Source organism: Suncus etruscus, chromosome 5 (genome assembly GCF_024139225.1).
Source record: "Suncus etruscus isolate mSunEtr1 chromosome 5, mSunEtr1.pri.cur, whole genome shotgun sequence".
In the NCBI taxonomy this organism is placed as follows: domain Eukaryota; kingdom Metazoa; phylum Chordata; class Mammalia; order Eulipotyphla; family Soricidae; genus Suncus; species Suncus etruscus.
In genome coordinates this window covers 148,916,209-148,935,901 of record NC_064852.1, presented here as the reverse complement: position 1 = coordinate 148,935,901, position 19,693 = coordinate 148,916,209, and the positions used below count along the sequence as shown (strand labels likewise).

The 19,693-nt window shown below is 38.7% G+C and overlaps 1 protein-coding gene and 1 non-coding gene across 2 annotated transcripts in view; one reads left to right on the top strand and one right to left on the bottom strand.

The window, feature by feature from the left end:
- Positions 1–19,693, top strand: part of RIMS2 (regulating synaptic membrane exocytosis 2) — a 565,766-nt gene that overhangs the window by 71,338 nt on the left and 474,735 nt on the right. Inside the window, exons 2-3 of the mRNA XM_049773842.1 lie at positions 5,445–5,477; positions 5,872–5,958. Coding sequence (XP_049629799.1) covers positions 5,445–5,477; positions 5,872–5,958 — 120 coding nt within the window. The remainder of the gene's footprint in view (positions 1–5,444; positions 5,478–5,871; positions 5,959–19,693) is intronic.
- On the bottom strand, positions 2,759–2,865 carry LOC126010708 (U6 spliceosomal RNA). The gene has a single exon (XR_007496721.1). It is a non-coding gene; the product is annotated as a U6 spliceosomal RNA (small nuclear RNA).

The window sequence follows — 19,693 nt, the reverse complement described above, 5'->3', positions numbered from 1 at the left end:
GTGATGCCTCCCATCTTCTTTTTCCTCAGAGTTTCTTTAGTTATTTTTGGGTGTTTATTGTTCTAAATGAATTTCAGGATTATTTGATCCACTTCTTTGAAGAATGTCATGGGTATTCTTAGAGAAATTGCATTAAAATGTACAAAGCTTTGGTGAGTATTGCCATTTTAATGATGTTAATCCTCCCAATCCATGAGCAGGGTATGTATCTCCATTTCCTGTGTCCTCTTTTATTTCTTGAAGCAGGGTTTTGTAGTTTTATTTATATAGGTCCTTCACCACTTTAGTTAAGTTGACTCTAAGGGGCTTGAGTTTGTGTGGCACTATTGTGAATGGGATTGATTTTTTTTTTTTTGTTACTTTTTTTCCTTTTTTTTTGGATCACACCCTGCAGCGCTCAGGGGTTACTCCTGGCTCTAGGCTCAGAAATTGCTTCTGTCAGGCTCGGGGAACCATATGGGATGCCAGAATTCGAACCACTGTCCTTCTGCATGCAAGGCAAACAGGTTACCTCCATGCTATCTCTCTGGCCCCTGGATTGATTTTTTAAGGTCCTTTTCTCTATCATTACTGGTGTATAAGAAGGCCATTGATTTTTGCATGATAACTTTGTAACCTGCCACATTACTTTATGAGTCTATTGTTTCTAGAAGCTTTCTGGTAGAGTCTTTAGGGTTTTTCTAAGTATAGTACCATGTCATCTGCAAACAGTGAGAGCTTGACGTCTTCTTTTCCTATCTGGATTCCCCTGATATCTTTTTCTTGCCTAATTGCTATAGCAAGTACTTTCAGTACTATGTTGAATAGGAGGTGTGAGAGAGGGCAGCTTTGTCTTCTTGTACCAGATTTTAGAGGAAAGGCTTTTAGTTTATCTCCATTGAGAATAATATTTGCCATTGGTTTGTGGTAGATGGCCTTGACTATATTGAGAAAAGTTCCTTCTATTCCCATCTTGTTGAGAGTTTTTATCATGAATGGGTGTTGGTCCTTATCCAATGCTTTCTCTGCATCTATTGATATAATCATATGGTTTTTATTTTTCCTTTCATTGACATGGTGTATTTTGTTGATTGATTTATGTAAGTTAAACCAGCCTTGGAATGACACCTACTTGGTCATTGTATATGACTTTCTTGATGAGGCGTTGATTCTATTTGCCAGGATTTTCTTGAGGATCGTTGCATTTGAATTAATCAGGAATATTGGTCTGTAGTTTTCTTTTTATTTTATTTCTTTTTATTTTCTGATTTGTGGCCACATCCAGACATGTTCTGGACTTAATCCTAGTTCCATGTTCAGGATAGCTCTTGGTGGGCTTGGTGCACCATATGGGGTTTCAGGGATTGGACCCTGGTTCACTGTGTGAGAAGGAAATGCCCTACTAATGCATCATTTCTCCAGTTCCCTGAACAACTTGGTTTTAATGTTCCTTGATGGATTAGTACATTGACAGCAAAAATACTAATTTTTGTTTGTCTGAGAAAGTTTTTCTTCCCTTATTTCTGAAGAATAATTTCACTGTAAATAGAATGTTAGCCTGGATTTTTAAAAAAAATTTTTTTTTTAGCATTTAGAACATTTATTTTATTCTACTTTTTTATTTATTTATTTTTTTGCTTGTAGGGTTTGCACAGAATTTTTATTTCTTGGTGAGTTACACAATTCAATTCAGGCTTACTTGTCTTCAGATCCTCTTTCAGATGAAAGCTTTGCAAGGCCTCAAAGTCCAAGATTGTGCTCCAGACATATTCTGCTTTTGTTCTGGGGCTGAAGACACTTTCTGCTGTCTTCTCTGTCACTTATAGAATGCTCTCTTCTTCCCACACTATTTTTGTTTTCCTTTTTCTTTTGTATCTCCTGAGAGAAAGTCCTTACTAACTAGCAATCTAAAGCTGGCAGAACAATTTTGTTCTTCCTCCCTCTGCCCCCTCCCCTAGTTGTACTCAGGAAGTTTGTTGCTGAAGAGGAAACGCTTTCTACAAGTCAGTATTTGCCTTGTGCCTGTGGTAGCCTGTGTTGAAGGTCAGAGGGACCATAGTTATTATGTCCCTTTTCTCACACTGAGTGACACCATGATATTTTATTGGGTTTTTACTGTCCTTGGTTTTGTTTGGTTTGGGCTGGGCCCAGTTTGCCAGACTGTGGTGCTAGACATTCCTTGTGCTCAGATTAAGAATTGTAGAATGCTCTGGTATTTAAGAGAAATATAAATCCATGCACCCTGCTGGCCATAGGAAGTCATTTTCTTCCTCTGCTCTTGGAGATAAAAACAGAATGACCATGCCTATGCATGAGATCCCGGGGAATTTGATGGATTTATTGGCTTTAGGCCTAACCCCACTGTGCTTGGATGATCTTTCCTGCTTTGTGATACCAAGGATTAAACTGGATCATGCAAGGCAAGCACCTTAAACCTTCTACTATCTCCCTTTTATTTTTATTTTATGTTTATTGCAGGGACATGTGACACTGGGAATCCAATTCAGTTCTTCCATGTGAACTATTTCTTGACCCTCTTTTGGAATTTTAAACTTTCTCTAGCTCACTTCATGTCTCCTTCAGTGGGTCTGTTACAGCTGGAGTTTCCTATAGCTCTCAGGCAACATGTGATTCTGCTCTGGGCCCATGCTCTTGGTGGCATGCCATTCTATCCCTTGCCCATTTCTCTGGCTCTCTGGCCCCAATGTATGCTTGGCTTTCCTTCTTTAATGGCTCCATGAAGAACTGTTGATTTTTTTCTTCTTCCTTTTTTTTTTTTTTAAATATGGAATGCTTCACAAATTTGCGTGTTATCCTTGCGCAGGGGCCATTATAATCTTCTCCGTATGGTTCCAATTTTAGTATATGTGCTGCCGAAGCGAGCACGAACTGTTGATTTTCAATTGTGTATTATTTTTCTTGTTGAAAGAGTGGGATTAATGATCTTCCAATTCTTTATGTATCAGCCTAGACCATGAACACCCTTCTTCCCTACCTTCTCCCAGCCTGAAGGCAGTATTTGAACTTAGATTCCTAAATTGAAAGTTTATTGGATTTAGAGTTTGTGTCAATTTTGTTAATATGTTAAATACATACATATATACACACATACACACATATATTACCTTTGCTTTTTTATACTACACATTCTTTTTTACTTTTGTCAAGTCAGCAGTAAATCCATGAACCCTGCTGGCCATAGGAAGTCATTTTCTTCCTCTGCTCTTGGAGATAAAACAGAATGACCATGCCTATGCATCAGATCCCAGGAAACTTACTCCTGGCTATGTGCTCAGTGGACCATGTACAGTTCTGGGTGTTGAACCAGGCCAACCTCATGAAAGGCAAGTGCATGCACTGTGTCTTAACCCATGCACTATATCTCTGATGATTGTTATCACTATCTGATCTTAATGGCCATGTGGATTTATTATGAATAGGCATCTTGAGGTTTGATTTAATGTAAAAAATTGGAAAAAAAGGAGAAGATTGATATTGATTCTTGATTCTATTTAAAGACAGGACAAATATTTATAGTGCAGTACCTATGATACATTTTTTATTTGAGAAGCTGATGCAAATGTTTATGTGTTTCATAAATAATTTCTGAAGTTCAAAAATACTATTCAAACTTTAAAATGGTATGCTATGTAAATTTTAATTTATTTCTAGTAGAAATTTAAATTGGCTTGACTTGTAGATTGTTATTAATATAATTATGATAAAAGCCTTTATTTTGTTTTGAGGCCACAGAGGGGTTTGAGGTACTCTGGGGTTACTCCTAACTCTGTTCTTGGGGATTCCTCCTAGTGGTGTTTGAAAGACCATATGTGGTATCAAATCATGTTCAGTTGTATACAAGGCAGATTAATCACTATAATATTTCTCTAGTCCATGATAAAATCTTTTGGTAATAGTTTAAGCAAATAATTTCTTAAAGAAATTCATAATATCTTATTTGCATATTCATCTCGATTTTTGTGAGGCTTGATATAAATTCATTTGACTAATCTTGAATTGTTCTTCATTGATGAGTTGGTGTGATAACCTCTTTATCATTATTAGGGACTTATTCTAAGATATTGAAATTATTGTCTTAGAGAAATATATTGAAACATCTCCAAATCATTGGTCACGTTTGTTTATATAATGCTCAGCACTAAATACAATATTTTATTATTAATTACATAACTATAAGTACAAAGTGTTGATAGGTTTACCTCTAGGATTTTTATTCTTTCTGTTGCATTATTTGAAGTTTATACAAAGGACATGTTTTGGGGAGTTAATATTGTGATATGCAACTACCGAAGATACTTATTCAAAGAGAGAAAAAAAAGTTTAAGGGTACCCCTTTTCATTTATTGCTTGTGTCATTAAAATAGGAAAACACGGAAGCAAAAATAAGATTAATTAAAATTTTAACTTACAGTGCTAATATAGCTTCTTGATGAAAGTCAGAATATGGGAAACTACGTTGTGGTCTTTTCTTTCTTTCCGAAAGGACAGCTGGCCAGCAGATCTCTAAATCTTTGGTCCTAGGCAGAACTCAGAAAGTCAAATTTTAGAGGCATCATTACCCTTGTGTTTGTTTCTATTTCCTCACTCTTTGAAGTATTCAGTATTTTTTCAGTGAAGCATTGAGCTAATGATAGTTTAACTGCATTTTTAATTTATTGAAGCTCATCCATATTTTAAATTCCATATACATAGTTATTTTATTAGCTATTTTTAAGTAGGATGCATACATGTACCCCTAATTCCTTGATTGTGTATCTTTCTAGTAAATACATTCATTTGGAAAGCTTTTATAATGCATTCATGGGATCCTATATATATATGTATATATATATATATATATATATTTTTTTTTTTTTTTTTTGGTTTTTGGGCCACACCCGGTAACGCTCAGGGGTTACTCCTGGCTATGTGCTCAGAAGTTGCTCCTGGCTTGGGGGACCATATGGGACACCGGGGGATTGAACCGCGGTCTGTCCAAGGCTAGCGCAGGCAAGGCAGGCACCTTACCTTTAGCGCCACCACCCGGCCTGGGATCCTATATTTAATTTAAAATATTTATGCCTTCAATTATATTAAGGAAGAAATTTAATAAAATGTCAATATATATTTAGTAAACCAGATGTAAAAAAAATTTACTATGGCATTTATAAATAATTTAGAAACTTCATTATATAAACTAATAAATAGATGCTGAAAATGAGAGGACTAAACACTGAAAATCATTATGAGCTCCGCCATAATTTTAATATTAGTCATTTATTAGGAACAAATGATTCAACTTTGTTGTGTGTGTAAAGTTAATTGAACCGCATAATTTAAATAGATAGCAGAGCACTGAGCCTTTCTATGTAAAACCCTTATTCTTCGTTTTGATACGACCCCTGTCTGTAGCTAGACAATGTTCCTAGTCCAGTGCACTCAGTTGTGCGAACTTATTTTTTTAGGGTCAAAGAAGAAAACAAACCTCAGCCGACACAGTAAGTACACGGGCTCGGAGTGCAGTAGGCTTGACTTCTGTCTCTCTGCCACATTCTGCTTTTTGCACCTTGGATGGTATTAGCTTCTCCTAATACTGGATAGTCCGCAGCTAGTGTGTCTCTGCTTCTTGGCTCTCTGGCTTGTAAGAGAGCTGCCTGCAGCTTCTTACTCCATCCACACGCTGGACCGGATATAGTAGTTTTTTTGCTGCCTGCTTGTGGACTGGTTAAGTGTTCCAATCGAAATTTCCCTCTCTTCTGGTTGCCTGGATGATAATCGGAGCTCACATTTCCATTGGCTGGAGCTTTTGTGCCTGTGTCTCTTGATTGTGATGGATAAAAAGACATTTGACCGACACTGTTATTCAGTCACATTATTTGCTTATTTAAACAGGTGGTTTCCCTTTAGTGGGATCACTGAACTGGTAAATAACGTTCTTCAGCCCCAGCAAAAACAGCAAAATGAAAAGGAACCGCAGACGTAAGTAAGCTGATCTGTATGTACAGACTGAACATCCTCTCTGCTCCTGTCACCTGCTGAAGAGTTTGTCCTCAGATATTCCCCTTGCACTGCTCTTTCCCCGGGGCAGAACTCAGAAACAAAAAGCCTGTGAGTTTGCAGCTTTCACCTTTCATTACACAATGGAAATAAATTTTATTTTGAAAAAAGAGGATAAATTACCTGATATTACAAACATGTAATTCAGTTTCCCCAACCTTAATGTAGCATAACCTACTTTATCTAGCAAAATGTGTATCTCCAATAAAGCAAGATATTTCAAAGTGTGTTTCTTTTAAAAGTCATTCCAGATGACATTAAGAGACATTATTCCTCAAATTTAATCTTCCTTGAAAGAAGTTTAAGCAGTTTACTGCATTGTAATCTTTTCAGTTTTTTTTTTAGTATGATCCAAAGCTATGTTAGAAAATAAAATATTTACAAGAGTTATCCCCTACTCAATCCTGCTTTCATTGAATGTTTTATTAGGTTCTGAACCATAATTTGAGAATTGCAGCAATTCTTAATTGACCCCCAAACAATATAAAGCACAATTTTATTAATTTTAGTTATTTGTATATTAGAAAACATTAAGACATGTTCACACTTGTATATTTTCTCTCTTTTTTGCTTTTTTTTGGGGGGGGGTGTACATCTGGAGGTGTTCAGGGGTTACTCATGGCTCTGTGCGCAGAAATTACTCCTGGTACACTCAGAGCACTCTATGGGATGCCAAGGATCAAATCTAGATAGGTGAATGCCCTTTCCACTGGGCTATCGCTCTCGCCCCTCTTTTTATTTATTTATTTATTTATTTATTTATTTATTTATTTATTTATTTATTAAAAATCTTTTTGATTTTGTACCACAACCCAGTGCTGCTCAGTACTTGCTCCTGGCTCAGTATGTAGGATCACTTCTGGCTGTGATCAGCATATGCATTGTTGGGGATCAAATTGGCATTAGCCTTGTGCAAGAAAAGCACCTTAACCCCTATATTATTATCTCTCTGACCGTCACATTTGCGTAGTTTTGTTCATGAAATATAATTGTTAGAACAATTAGAACAAGAAAGAATGCATATATTTAAAGTACAATTATCCCCAATATATATTCCACAGTACCTTCTACTTATTACACAGAAACACTTAAGCTTCACATCTGTGGAGAAAATAATTTAGTTACAGGTCTGAATAGATGGAGAAGTAATGTGATTCTAGAAGAGAACAGAGAATGACTCTTAGGGACCCTGATGAAATATTGAGAAAAACATTGCATATTGCCATTACTGAAAAGTAGAAGATCAGTGTCTGCTTTCTCTTGTTGTTGATGAATGTAATTTCCCCATAAATGTTGTTGGCCTTGTATCTCTTTTACGTTCTGTGAGTGTTCTTGTTTTTTTTTTGGGGCCACACCCATTTGACGCTCAGGGGTTACTCCTGGCTATGCGCTCAGAAGTCGCTCCTGGCTTGGGGGACCATATGGGACACCGGGGGATCGAACCGCGGTCCGTCCTAGGCTAGTGCTGGCAAGGCAGACACCTTACCTTTAGTGCCACCGCCCGGCCCGAGTGTTCTTGTTTCTGATGAAGTAAAACTATGTTGCTGTATACTTCTAAAATTGGAACTGTATATAAAGTAATTTGAGTCAAGACCTGTGTTGGTCTTGTCTATGGTTTCATCCAGTGGCATATAGCAGAATTTCTGATACATTGCGTGCAACTCAAATATTTCTTCACAAAAATTTGCCGTGCTTTATTCTTTTATGATATGAGCATTAAAAGAAATAGGAATAAGGGGCCAGAGTGATAGCACTGTGAATAGGACATTTGCCTTACATGCAGCTGACATGGCTTTGATCCCCAGCATTCCATATAGCACTGCTGGGGATGGCACTCCCCCCAAACAATAATAACAACAGCAAAAAAAAAAAAAAAAAAGAAAGAAAAGAAAAAAAGAAATAGGAATAAATGGAATAATATTAAGAATAGCAAAGTGTTTGGCTAACTTTTCTCAAGGACATTTAAACTTAAAACAAAATGGTCAAGTCAGATGAGGCTATGGATGTGTCTCAAGTGGTAGAACACATTGCAAATGTGAGATCTGGGGTGTGACCCCTGGCACAGCATGGCACCCCCTCTTCTCACCTCACCTCAGCACCTCAGCATGTGATCTACGTGGCCTCTGAACACTACCTGATGTAACATCACACAGAAAAAAAATTGAAATATAATCGAATACTCTTTTTACTCCAATTTTAAATGACTATAAAATTTTAGAGAAAAATCAAGATTAGACTATATTAGTAGAATATAATCACATAAAATAAAGTAGATACTTTACTAGTAAACTTAAAATGATGATCATTTCCCCTTCAAATGGATTTTATTTCAGTTTAGAATTCAAATTTAGGGATTGGAGAGATCCTTAAGGAGTGAAGAGATTGCATTTAAACTTTGGTGAGTATTTCAATTTCAAATGAAGTAAAACTATGTTGGATATGGCTGGATATTGGTTGGATATGGCTGGATATGTTGGATATTTTGTCTGGCCTGGGAACCCAGCTTATCTCCAGCACAGCAGGATCAGACAACATTGAGTGGACTGGGGGCTCCCTGAACTTTTCTTGGGGGGCTTTCTCAAACAAAGAAAAGAACAAAAATCTTTAAACATAATAAGTGAAATAAGGTGATATTTTGGGGAGATATTTTTTATTGCCATTTTGCTTTCTTCAATAGTGATAGGTTTTTCAGGTGTTCCATATCTTTTTAGTTTAGATTTCAGAGGTTATAGGAGTCTAAATATTTATCAACTTCTTCTATGTTCTTTCTTTATGGAGATAGATTTTTCAAAGCAGCTTTTGTTAAACTTCAAATTCCTATGATATCTCTCGTGATGTCCCCTTTATTATTTAGTTTATTAGAATTCTGAATCTCTTTTTTGTGAGTCTTACTAGTGGTGTATTAGTTTTGTTAATTTTTTCAAAGAACCAGCTCTTGGTTTCATTAATCTTTTGGATTGCTATTTTTGGATTTCAGTTAGTTAATTTCCGTTTTATTTTTATGATTTATGATTTATTTCTCTCTTCCTGATTTGGGGGTCATTTTGCTAGTCATTTTCTAATTTCTTTCTTTTTCTTTTTTGTTTTTGGGTCACACCTGACAGCACTCAGGGGTTACTCTTGTCTCTGCTCAGAAATCGCTCCTGGCAGGCTCAGGAGACCATATGGGATGCCGGGATTCAAACCACCGACCTTCTGCATGCAAGGCAAACACCTTACCTTCATGCTATCTTTCTGGCCCCATTTTCTAATTTCTTAAGCTGTGCAGGCAAGTTACTTATGTGGGCCCCTTTTCCTTCCAATAATTGCTAATAGAGCTATGTACTTTCCTCTTAACATTACTTTTACTGTGTCCCACAAATGTTTGGTAGCTTGTTTTCTTATTCTCATTTGTTTCTAGGAAATGTATGATTTCTTATCTGGCCCACTGGTTGTTGAGTAGTGAGTGGTTTGATTTTCAAGTGTTTGAGTTGTTGTTCAATTTCTGTTTGCTATTAACTTCTATTTTTAGTGCATCATGATTTGAAAAGATAGTTGGTATAATTTATATATTCTTACCTTTGTGGAGTTCTGCTTTTTGTCCCAGTATTTTGAAGAATGTCCCATGTGCATTGGGGAAGAATGTGTATAGGCTTTTTTGGAATTAAAAGTCATACATATGTACATATACACATGTATGAATAAACCTCTTTTTTCATTTCTTCTTTCCAATATTTCCTTGCTGAGTTTTAGCCTAGTTGATCTATCAAGAGGTGCCAGAGTGATGTTTGAAGTCTTCAACTACTGTTCTATTGCTAACAGTCTTTCTTCAAGTCTATTAGTAGTTTTATATATTGTGCTGGTCCCTCATTTGGTTCAAATATGTTTAGTAGTTTATTTATTCCTTATGTACATATCTTTTGACCATTAAGAAATTACACTTTGTCTTATAATATTTTAAGACTGAAGTCTAAGTTATATGATATTAGTGTGGCCACCATGGCATTTTTGAGAGAGATCTTTGTTTGAAGAACTGTCTTCTAACCCTGGATTGGAGTCTTTGAGTCTGCATTTGTTCTGATTATTCAAGTGTGTTCTTAAAGGCAATAGAATGTTGGATTCAATCCTACCACTCTGTGTCTTTTAATTGTTCATTAAGTAGTAAGCTAGGCACCGAGGGGACCACTCATTCTAAAAGCCCCGGGGGTGAGGGTGGAGGTTATGGGAGGCAGGATGGGAGCAGAGGTGGAGGGAGGACAATTCGGTGGTGGAAATTCCCCTGATTCAATGTTAATATGTACCTAAAATATTGCTGTGAACGATATGTAAGCCACTATGATTAAAATAAAAATTATAATTAAAAAGTTTTTGCATTTAGATCATTGACCTTGAGTGAGATCATTATCATGGAGTTTTGTTTGTTTTTTTTTGTGCCATCTTTCTATAGAAATTTGGTGTGTTTGTGAGATATTTCTTGTTTTTAATATAGCACATTTAGTTCTTATGTAATTGACTTCAAGTCTGAAATTCCTGAGCTGTTGTTTATCTATGAAGTTGTGTTTTGTTCTCTAGATCTGAATGAAAGTTTAGTTGGGTAAAGTATTCTTGATGGGATATTCATTTAATTGATTTTTAAAAAAACTATATTCCACCAATGTCTTCTGGTCTGCAGGGCCTCATTTAATAAATTTGCTATAAAATTTAAAGACTCTTCTTTGTCTGTAATTTTCCTCCTTCATCTTGGTGCTTTCAATATTCTATCTCTGTGGCTTTTGTTACTCTGATTAGGCTATGTCTTTGAGTCTTTTTACTTCATTATCTTTAAACTAGTCCTCTTCAGGCCTCCTAGATTTGGGTCCTTGCACCTGCCAGCTCTGGAAATTTCTCAGCAGTAATATTTTAGTTTGTTGCTTTCTCATAGATGCCTTTCTGGCCCTCCAGGACCTCAATGAGTCTTATCTTGTTTCTCTAGAATTAATCCCAGAGTTCTCCTGTCTGCTATTCATTTACTTTGAGTCTTTTTTTTTCTTTCTTTTTTTTGTCTTTTTTCTCTTTTTTTTTATGATTGAGTCCCAGTTTCTTTTTTTTTTTTGTTCACTTTTTTTATTATGAATTATGAGAACAAAAGATGCAAAGAAAGAGGATAAGGTAAAGTTACAGTGGAAGGACAATCACCCATAACATAATTATCTGAAGAAGTCCCCTTGCTGATATCTTAACTTTGAACTTTCAGCAAAGAAAGTTAAGATAAATAAAACAGAATCCATGTGCAATTACTTTTTCCCTCAAGTCCCCAGATTGTAGCACATTATAATATTTCTTAACAGCACACAAGGCAATCTAAAGCCATCAAACTTACGTAACTCCTTAAACATTAGAGGCATAGTATTTTTTACATTTCCATGTACATGCATATTAGCTTAAGTTAACCTCAAATTTTAAGTGGGTGTGTTTTAAGGATTAGAGTCAAAGGAGCACAGTAAAAACGGTGTTAGAGTGGCAATTGTTGTTTGCATAGGCCCACCAAAATATGAGAGGCATGGAGAGGAATAGCCTTGGCCTAAATACAAAGAGATCCTACCCCTGAAGTTTCCTGGCATAAGACCAGCTCTAGGCCTCAGGAAAGTTATCGTTCGCTCCAAGACATTGTCCGTAGCGCCAACACACTTATCACACAGTCTCTGTTGTTGGTCTCATGTTTCTGTATTAAAGATTCTGGAATCTGCATGTCCTACATTGAAGTCATGATGTGGAGTGCCTTCTCATTTCACCTCACCATGAAAGGGGAATGCAGGAAGCCCTGTCCTGTAAGCAGGTTGTTGTTGTTAAGTCTTCTCAGTGTTAAGGGAAGTCTCTTTTGAGCAGGACGATGTCTGAGCAGTGGTAGGGTCTTCCGTGGTAGAGGATTGCTTCCAGGTGATGTTATAGACAAACCTCACCATAAAGGGGCAATACAGCAAGCCCTGTCCAGTAAGCAGGTCATTGTTCTTGTTGTCTTCTCAGTGTTAAGGGATGTCTCTTTTGAGTAGATCGATGTCAGAGCAGCTGTAGGATCGTCCCTGGTACAGGAATGCCTCCGGGTGATGTTATATACAACCTTGGATGTTTTGTAAATGTCTTCTGTAGATCAAGGGGTAAATGGAGAATGCCCATTCTTCTGAGGCCTGTGCCAGGTCTTTATGTCAATGTTCAGGGTGTAAGGTCTCATTGCATTACAAGATTTGTGTGTTCCCATTTCTATTAGATAAGAACTTATTGGTATGTATAGTATTTTCCCATGTTAGTGTGCCTACGCAAACAAGATATAAAGCCACGTGGTGCTATCAGATATATGGGGGCATAAGAACATTTCCAACAAGACCCATGACTTGGTTCAAACATAAGTATTAAACTGAGGGATTCTTTCACACCAAATTCCATATTGAGTAGTTCACAAAGAGAAGATAAAAAACATGGGGGGGGATCATCACTGTATAAGAAAGTATTTAGCAAAAGTTATAGCTGTCAAAGAAAACACCCATAAAATGTTGAAAAGATATGTGTCCTTTTTATGCCTTTTAAAATAGTTGGGTGGGTGTTAACTCTAGGGCACCACTTTGGTCTGTGAATTAGGACTCAACAGTACTTAAGTTAGAAAGGGTAAAAAAGGAGTAATGATGATAGGAGTTAAAGAAGTTAAAGAGAAGTATGAACTTATGAAGGGTTATGCAAAAGGGCAGAGTACAAAATGGACATTCTGCATACATAAAAACATAATTCAATGATAGTGAGTACTATTAATGTTTCTTGTGAGAGTACTATTAATGATTATGGCTATTGCCCCCGCGCGATTTTGAAAGTGTAGACTGGACAGAGATTACCAGTGCCAGCCAAACCTCCTCCTGCTAGACTCCCGGCTCCCAGGAAGGAGAGATCCTTCAAGAAGCTGGGAGAACAGAAGTTCAGAGCCCCACCCAGACCCTCCCTAAGGAGCCGCATGGATAGTGGGGGAAGGCCTAGGGTACCTTCAAGCTCCACCAAGGGACCCAACTCACCGGCTTGCCCAGGCGTGTGGCCCGGGGAAGCCCTGGAGATCTGGAGCAAGGTGGCCGAGGGGTGCTGGGGTTACCCAAATCCCGCACCCCCCCTAGGCCTGGCCAAGCAGGCCTCCGGCATGGCGTGGGCCTACCAAACCTCCTCCTGCTAGACTCCCGGCTCCCAGGAAGGAGAGATCCTTCAAGAAGCTGGGAGAACAGAAGTCGAGTCTTTTTTTTTTTTTTTTTCATCTTTTATTGTTGTCCGGAGGTTTTCTTAATCTCATCTTGGAGCACTGATTCTAACTTCAGTTGCTGCTACTTTGCTTTCAGTGAGGCCTTTCAGTGAGTTCTTCATTTCACTTATCAAATTCTTTAGTTCTGCCATTTCTTCTATTTTTTTCCATTTCTGCTTTGAAATCCTCTTGTGTTTTATTGACTGTTCATTCCATTGTTTCTTTGAGCTCCTTGAACATCCTCAGTATTTCCTCTCTAACATTCTTATCAGATAGATAGCTGGTTATCAGATATATAGCTGATTACTACTGCTAGACTCCTCAGAGCTACCATCTTTGTTCAGTGAGGTTGGTGGGATTCTGTGCAGCTTTTCTATTTTACTTATTGATGGTCTGTGATTTTTATTTCTGGAATCCTACTGTGCTTCCTGCATGTTGTGGCTGAAGGGAATATTGCTCATCTGCTGATATGGCCTTACGCTTTTGGAGACCCAAAAGGTGCTCTCTTGCTCTAGAGAGACATGCTCTTGCCAGTCTCATGATTTCACAGGTGGTGCTGATAGAAGGAAATGGAGGTAGAAAAGAATGATGATAGTGTCTAGTGCCCTTGGCCAGGCAGCTTTACAATGACTAGATATTTCTTTGTGGTCACAGGCTCTCACACCTGGTGGAACCCTTTAAGTCTCTTAGACTTATCACTTATCACTCCTGGTGGTGTTCAGGAGACCATATGGGGTGCTGAGGATTGAACCTGGGTTGGCCAGGTCTAACCTATTGGATTATCTATTGCTTGTTTTTAAATGAATAGATTTCACTGCCCTTCTTGTTGTATTATTTATTTCTCTGGCCCATCTAAAACTTTTTAATAAATAGGGGCTGGAGTGGTAGCACAGTGGTAGGGCATTTGCCTTGCGTTGGGTGACCTAGGTCAGATGTAGGTTCGATACCCCAGCATCCCATATGGTTCCCCAAGCCAGGAGTGTTTTCTCAGTGCAGAAGCAGGAGTAATCCCTGAGCATCGCTGGATGTGCCCCCGCCCAAAAATACACTTTTGTTTTTCACACAGTCTCTGTTGTTGGTATCATGTTTCTGTATTAAAGATCCTGGAATCTGCATATCCTACATTGCAGTCAGGATGGTGCAGAGTGTCCCCTCGTTTCACCTCACAATTAAAGGCAATGCAGAGAATCCTGTCCTGTAAGCAGGTCGTTGTTATTGTCAAGTCTTCTTAGTGTTAAGGGAAGTCTCTTTTGAGCAGGTCGATGTCAGAGCATCGGTAGGGTCTTCCCTGGTAGAGGATTGCTTCCAGGTGTTGTTATAAAGAATCTTGGATGTTTCGTAGATAGCTTTCCTGGTTCTGGGGTGAATGGAGGATGCCCATTCTTCTGAGGCCTGTGCCAGGTCATTTTATCAATGTTCAGGGTGTAAGGTCCTATTGTACTATGAGATTTGTGTATTCCAATCTCTATTAGATAAGAACTTATTTGTATGTATAGTATTTTCCCATTTTAATGTGCCTATGCAAACAGGGAACAATGCCACGTGGCATTTACGGCGCATATGGGGGCCATAAGAACAAGTCCAACAATCCCCATGACATGGTTAGATCATAAGCATTAAACTGAGGGATTCTTCCACCAAAATTCCTTATTGAACAGCTCACAAAGAGAAGACAAGATAAAAAGTGGGTAGAATCGTCATGGTAAAAGAATATTTAGAAAGAGTTATAGCTGTTAAAGAAAATAAACTTAAAATATTCAAAAGACATATGTGTCTATTTTATGTCTTTTGAAACAGTTGGGGGTTGTTAAATCCAATGCACGACTTTGGTGTGTGATTTGAACTGTGTAGTACTGAAGTTAAAAAGGGTAAATGTGGGGTACTGATGGTTGGGGGTGAGAGAGTTAAGGAGTAATAATGAGCTTTGTAGGGGTGTGTGAAAGGGTAGATTATGTTAGGGCAAGAGGTCGGTCTTGGTGCCTAACGAATTAAAAAATTGAGGGTAAGAGAGTTAATTAAGGGGAAGATAACGAGTCCGGATTAGGTGATGAGGGAGTAGAAGGGGCTCTGGTGTGGAGGAGGGGAAATATATCAGAGGGGCTATATATATTATATAGATGAATTGTTTATGGATTAGGCTTGGCAGTCAGAGAGGATCACTGTATAGGAAATCACCTCTACATAAACACTGATTTTAGAGACCTATTTGAAAATTACCCTTCAAATCTAGGGAATTCAATTTTTTTCTAGAAACAGTCGAGAATTAAGAATATTTTTGGGGGCCCGGAGAGATAGTACAGCGGCGTTTGCCTTGCAAGCAGCCAATCCAGGACCAAAGGTGGTTGGTTCGAATCCCGGTGTCCCATATGGTCCCCCGTGCCTGCCAGGAGCTATTTCTGAGCAGACAGGCAGGAGTAACCCCTGAGCACCACCGGTGTGACCCAAAAAAACCAAAAAAAAAAAAAAAAAGAATATTTTTGGGTGTTGTTAAAAAGCATGCACCTGCACGCTTTTTTTTTTTTTTTTTTTTTTTTTTTTTTGGTTTTTGGGCCACACCCGGTAACGCTCAGGGGTTACTCCTGGCTATGCGCTCAGAAGTCGCTCCTGGCTTGGGGGACCATATGGGACGCCGGGGGATCGAACCGCGGTCCGTCTCCTAGGCTAGCGCAGGTAAGGCAGGCACCTTACCTCCAGCGCCACCGCCCGGCCCCACCTGCACGCTTTTGAAAATGAATACTAGGAAGAAAAGAACTCCTGAATGGGAGGAATTCCTGAATGGGGTCCAGTTGCATAGGGGAGGAATTTCTCTTCCCCCCCTCCCCCCCAGGGTCCAATTGACCAGGCGTGGCCCTGAAGACCACTCTGGTGTGGGGGGGAATCTCAGTCCCCTGGACTAAGTGGTCAGCTCAGGGGGCCTATGGCTAGCTGTCCTGCCCAGAGCCCTCAATATACCAGCTGAAGAGAATCAGAAGAACTGGCATGTGGAATCTTCTGGGTGCAGCCCCTGCCTCTGTAGTTTGTGGATGCATACAAACGCCATGCTGGCAGAACCTCCCGACTCCCTGGAAGGAAGGAGATCCTTTCCTAGCTAGAAGGCGGAAGGTCAGAGCCCCCACCCCAGCCCTGGAGGGAAATGGGGAAAGCCTAGGAAAACCAACAAACTCCTCCAAAGGACCCACCTCGCTGGCTTGCCCAGCCATGTGGCTGGGAAAAGCCTTGGAGTTCCGGAGGAAGGAGGTAGAGGGGTGTTGGGGTGACCCATGTCCTAGGCCTGGTTAAAGAGGCCTTTGGCATGGCGGAGGGCTGCCAAACCCTATTTCTTATTTAAATGAGGCACTTGTGTTTTGAATTTTTATGTAAGTTTTATTTTTACTGTCCCATGATAAATAATAATAGTTTCTTTTAAAAAATCTCATTAGAAAAATAGATTAAAATGGGCCAGAGACATAGCATGAAGGTAAGGCATTTGCCTTGCATGTTCGAACCCCGGCAATCCCATATGGTCCCCCGAGCCTGCCAGGAGCAATTTCTGAGCATAGAGCAAGGAGTAACCCCTGAGCGCTACTGGGTGTGACCTAAAAACCAAAAAAAAAAAAAAAAAAAAAAAAAAGAAAATTGATTAAAGTAGCAAAGTTGGATCACCTGGGAGCTCAATTTACAGTTTTTTGAGGAATCTCCATATTGTTTTTCAGAAAGGCTGGACTAGACAGAATTCCGCCTAGCAGTAAATGAGTTCCTTTCTCTCTGCATTCATGCTACCACTAGTTTTTCTTGTTCTTTGTGATGTGTGCCAGTTTCTGTGCCATGAGATAGTACCTCATTGTTCTTTTGATTTGCATCTTCTTTTTTTTTTTTTTTTTGGTTTGTTTTGGTTTGGTTTTTGAGCCACACCCGGCGGTGCTCAGGGGTTACTCCTAGATGTCTGCTCAGAAATAGCTCCTGGCAGGCACGGGGGACCATATGGGACACCCGGATTCGAACCAACCACCTTTGGTCCTGGATCGGCTGCTTGCAAGGCAAACGCCGCTGTGCTATCTCTCCGGGCCCTGATTTGCATCTTCTTGATGATTAGTGATGTGAAGCATTTTTTTTCATATGCCTGTTGGCCATCTGTTTTTATTCTTTGAGGAAGTGTCTGTTCATTTCTTCTCCCCAGTTTTTGATGGGGTAAGATGACTTTTTCTTGTTAAGTTCTATCAGTACTCTAGGAACACAAAAACACAATATAAAAATGCCCTCTGCATACCTATATTCATTGCAACTCTACTTACAGTAGCCAGAATCTGGAAATAACTCAGATTCTCAACAATATGATGAGTGGCTAAAGAAACTGTGGTACATATATACAATGGAATACTATGTAGCTGTCAGGAAAAATAAAGTCATGAAATTTTTCTGTACATGGATGGACATGGAACCTATTATGCTGAGTAAAATAAGTCAGAAGGAGAGAGGGATTCTCTCTCATTCACCTGTGGGATTTAAGAAAAATAAAGTATGTATGATAATAATACCAGCAGACAATAGAGACGAAGGGTGGAAGGACCAGCCCATGATATGAAACTTACTACAGTGTGCTGAGTGCAGTTAGAGAAATAACTACACCAACAACTATCATGATAATGATAGTGAGTGAGATAAATAGAATGCTTGTCTTGAATGCCTGTCTGAAACCCAACTATAAATATGTTTGTAGTCTTGGTGCTTAAATAAGTATATTAAGAAAAATAGTGAAGTGTTGATTGCTAAGTAATATTTCATTGAAATGTAATTTAGACAGTAAAAAATGCACAAGTTGGAACTATTCAGTCTGCTGCATTGCCAGATGTGAATGTGTGTGGAAACTATCACTGAGAATAAGAAGCAGGATGTGAGCAGCCCTGCACTATCTGTGGGCAGCCTCCCTGCCAGGGACAACCTCTGCCTAGCCCCAAGAGTCACTTTTTCCAAGAGTTCTAGAGAAAACCACAGACTGATTTTTTATGCAAGTGCGTGTTTATAGACTACTTAGAGAATATTTATACATGTGTATATTTATAGATTACATAGAATATATCTTAAATTTAGTTTGTGTAATATTGTTCAGCATAATGTGTAAGAATCATCTATTTGATAAAACATGCAGTTATATTTCATTAATCACTGCATGGTGGATTGGTATTTGACTATAACACTATTTTTTTTTGTCTTATTGATATATTTGTTATTGTTTGGGCTATACCTGGCAGTGTTCAGGGAAATAATATGTGGTGCTGGGAATGGAATCCAGGTTGGCTACATGCAAAACAATCGTTCAACCTACTTTATTATAACAAGTCTTTGCTGTATATATTCTGATGATTTACCTTTTACCAAGTGCCTTGGAGGAGAAATGTTCAGATATTTAATGAATTTTTAAAACTTCGGGTACAAAACATACTTGTATATAATGATACTTCAGGGTATAAAATATTTTAAGGTTTTTTGAGGGGGACTGGGGGCCACACCTGATGGTTCTGAAGGGTTAATCATGGCTCTGCACTCAGGGATTACTCATGGTGGTACCTGGGAACCATATGAGATGCTAGGGATTGAACCCCAGTCAGCCATATGCAAGGCAAATGCTATGCCCTCTGTACTATCTTTTTGGACCCTATATTTTCTTTTTCTTTTTTTCTTTTTTAATTGATATATTTAAGCACTGTGGTTACAGAATTATTCATTGTTGGGTTTCATCATGCAATGTACACCATCCTCCACCATCTTTTCTTCACCAATGTTTCCTATTTTCCTCACTGCCCAAACTCTCCCCCCCCCCCTTTCTCCTTCCTTTTTGACATTATGATTTGCACTATTGTTAACAGAGAGTTGCCTTGTTTATTAGTTTCTCCACTTTTAGCACCAAGTTCTTGTTCAGAGCATTGTCCTAGTATCATTGTCCTAGTAGACGCTTCTCTACTCTAGCTACACTCAGTGCTCTTTCTACTCTGAGCTGGACCTCCTGACCTTTGTCTCTATTGTCTCTGGGTATTACTACCATACTATCTCTTTTTTTTTCTCATATGCTACAAATGAGTGAGATTTTCTATGTCTATCCCTTTCCCTCTATACCCTATATTTTAAAATATTAAATATAGTTATCATGTCAGGATCCCTATGTCTGTTGTCTTCAGTTATTTATTTGGTAGTGCGGTAGGTATTTTTTTTCTTTCACATGTGGCAGTGCTCAGGTGTTACTCCTGGCTTTGTACTCAAAAATCGCTGCTGGCAGGCTCGGGGACCATATGAGATGCTGGGGATTGAATCCAGGTCCATCCTGGGTTGGCAGTGTGCAAGGCAAATGCCCTGCCACTGTGCTATACTCCCGCCCAGGTATTGTTTCTTGACTATGCCATACTGCTTGATGTTTTGATGTTTTTTGAACATGGTCATTAAAGGAAGAAAAGTCAG